This window comes from Merops nubicus, unplaced genomic scaffold, assembly GCF_000691845.1.
Source record: "Merops nubicus isolate BGI_N331 unplaced genomic scaffold, ASM69184v1 scaffold38255, whole genome shotgun sequence".
Taxonomy (NCBI): Eukaryota; Metazoa; Chordata; class Aves; order Coraciiformes; family Meropidae; genus Merops; species Merops nubicus.
Genome location: NW_008611010.1, coordinates 1 through 2,813, shown reverse-complemented (window position 1 = coordinate 2,813; position 2,813 = coordinate 1). Strand labels below are relative to the sequence as shown.

Genomic DNA, 2,813 nt, shown 5'->3' with positions numbered 1-2,813 from the left:
GGGGTGGGGGGTGCAGAGCTAGGAGGTGTTTAGCACAGGTCTGGAATACACACCTTGGTAGTAGGAGGGCTCTAGGGCCGAGGGCTCGATGCTGCTCCGGCCTGCCATGGAGGTGCTGCCCAGGGGCAGCCCGCCGGGGATGGTGGCTCCATAGGAAGAATATTGCAGCGCTTGCTCGTAGGCTTTGAAGTCCAGCTTGTGCTGCTGCTCTGAGGAGGACATGAGGTTGTTGATAGAAAAGGGGTGGTTGAAGGAGTAGTGGGGATCACCCTTGAGGTGGAGCTGGGGTTCGTGGGCTAAGGAGTGAGGAGGGTGAGGAACGGAGGCCAAGGTGGGGACGGAGCTGATGGTGGAGGAGGCGGCCGAGGCTGAAGTCTTTAGCTCTGTGCTCGATCCGCTGTGGTCCATAGACTGGGGACTGGTGGACGGGTTGGAGTTGGAGAGGGAGGTGGTGGTGTCCAGCTGCGTGGGTTTAGTGTGGCCTCTGTGCAGGGGGGAGTTGGAGCTGGAACTGGAGGCCCCGGCCTGATCTTTCCTGCCCTCCTGAGGGGCTTTGCTGTTCGCCGGCTTCTCGCACTTGAAGCGCTTTTGCCGACGGAGGTAGCAGCCGTTTTCAAACATGTTGCCGGAATCAGGATGCAGGGTCCAGTAGGAGCCCTTGCCAGGCTTGTCGGGGGAGCGGGCCACCTTGACGAAGCAGTCGTTGAAAGAGAGCGAGTGGCGGATGCTGTTCTGCCAGCGCTGCTGGTTCTGCCGGTAGTAGGGGAAAAGGTCCATGATCCACTGGTAGATCTCGCTCAGTGTCAGCATCTTGCTGGGTGCCTGCTGGATGGCCATGGTGATGAGGGAGATGTAGGAGTAGGGTGGCTTGGCGTGGGGGTAGCTCCGCTTGAAGGTCTTGGCGTCCCGTGTCCTGCCGAGGTTGGACTGGGTGTAGGCCATGGGGCTCATGCAGGGGTTCATGCCGCTGTAGGGGCTCAGCCCGTTCATGGGAGCCGGCTGGGCAGACATGGCGTTGATGCCGCTGGGGCTCAGTGCTGTGCCCATGGCAGCCACGCCGGCTGGCATACCATTCACCGGCCCCGCCGAGCCCCCTGGCATGCCGGCCACGGCACCGGGACTCAGACCTGCCCCCAGCCCCGTGTTGGCGTAGGACATATTGAAGGAGCTGGAGGTCATGTTGCCACTCGTCGTCATGGTGTTCATGGTCATGTAGGTGTTCATGGTGTTCATGGAGCCCAGCCCCGAGTTCATGTTGCTCACGGGCACCGAGGAATAGGCCTAGGGCAGGAAGACGGAGAAAGGGGGTTAGGATGGAGAGAGGGGAGGGCAGGACCCCGGTGGGGCCGGGTCTGCCCGCCCTGCCCAGCGAGCCGTGCAAACACCCAGCGGCGGGACGCTGTCCTCTTGCCCGACACCGAGGAACGCGCCTTCCAAAAGCCGCACAGAAAGGCCGCTTGCGCCATGAAAAGGCCCAATTCATATTCATACATGTTTATAAATAGCCCTGGAGGTGGGGTGCTCGGTCCCGACGCGCTCCCGTTTTACCTCCGTGCCGCGGCCGCGCCGGGATTACCGGGGTGCACGGACCGACGGCCTTCCCGGAGCAGCTCCGCACCCCCGCAGAGCCGCGCTGCCGGCGTTATCGGCCCTGGGAGGAGGTTTTCTGCCGGAGTATTCTCGCGCGTTTGCTGATTTCGCGTCCCGTCTCGCTAGCTAAATACTTAAACTCCTCACATTATTGAAATGTACGACGTACGCTGCCTGCACCAACGAGAAATCCAGCTGCCTGCACTTTCTTAGAATAATCTCATGCATGTCTCCCACCGTGCACTGATTTACACTGCTATTCTTACACGAGATGTGATAATGTCTTGCCGAAGAAAAAAAACCACCCACACCTAAAAAAATCCTAAAAGTACTAAAAAAACACAAACAAACAAACAAACCCAAACCAACAACCCTCCCCCAAAAAAACGTCCGCATGTTTTACCCGTGGAGAGCTTCCCCCTTGTCTTCATTTTTCTATGAAGCCAGTCTTTAAATTGAAGTTAAAAAAACCCCTAACTTTCCCAAAGTACGAAAACCTGAACTTTCCCTGCCTGAGATTTTCTTTGCCCGACATGCAAAAAATTATAGCACCCTACCACATAATATAGCTCTTAAAAAGGGCAGAACCGGAGAGCCTGAAATTGTGCTTTCCAGTACAGCGTCTGATTTAATAGGAGGGTGAAAGACGTTCCCAGTTTACCTCGAACAAAGGCAATACGGCTAAGAAAAGGCGCTTTAGGAAACGGTTAAATATATAAAATTCATTACTGTTCACTACAAATTCCACGAACTTATAAATGTGATTTTAATTTAGAGGATCACATTATTTCAGACAGTTGAACGCGGGTGGGTTTCCCACCTTGCATCCGTGCAGTGATTCAAATTAGACAGCGGAGGAGCAGAAAAGATTGAGGCTGAAAAAGAGCAAAAGCGAAGGTAGCTTAACTTTATGTTTGTGGATAATGAGTATAGCGAGGATAATCGGGTCTGGAAACGGCACATAATTAGGATGACCCTTATTTGCCCTTAGTCGACTTTCGTCTATTAAATAAGATGCCGGTAGGGTGACACGTATCTGCCTGTGCCCGCGTGGCCCTGCGGGCACTCTGTGCCAGCTCCGGGGCGCAGGGACGAGGCGTGGGGACTGTGGAGCCGTGTGTCCGGGTGTGCTGATGCAATGCCCGGGTGCGCACACCTAGGTGCCTGCCTCGCTGCCGTAGCACTTCCTTAAAACGGCGCCTTCCTGGGCGGGAATCTGGGGG

The 2,813-nt window shown here is 55.9% G+C and overlaps 1 protein-coding gene across 1 annotated transcript; it reads right to left on the bottom strand.

The window, feature by feature from the left end:
- Positions 1 to 18: 18 nt before the first annotated feature.
- On the bottom strand, positions 19 to 1,281 carry FOXA1 (forkhead box A1; the record flags this gene model as incomplete). The annotated part of the gene is made up of 1 exon (XM_008941090.1): positions 19 to 1,281. A coding segment is annotated over one exon (1,263 nt), but the record flags the coding sequence as incomplete, so codon positions are not given.
- Positions 1,282 to 2,813: the final 1,532 nt, after the last annotated feature.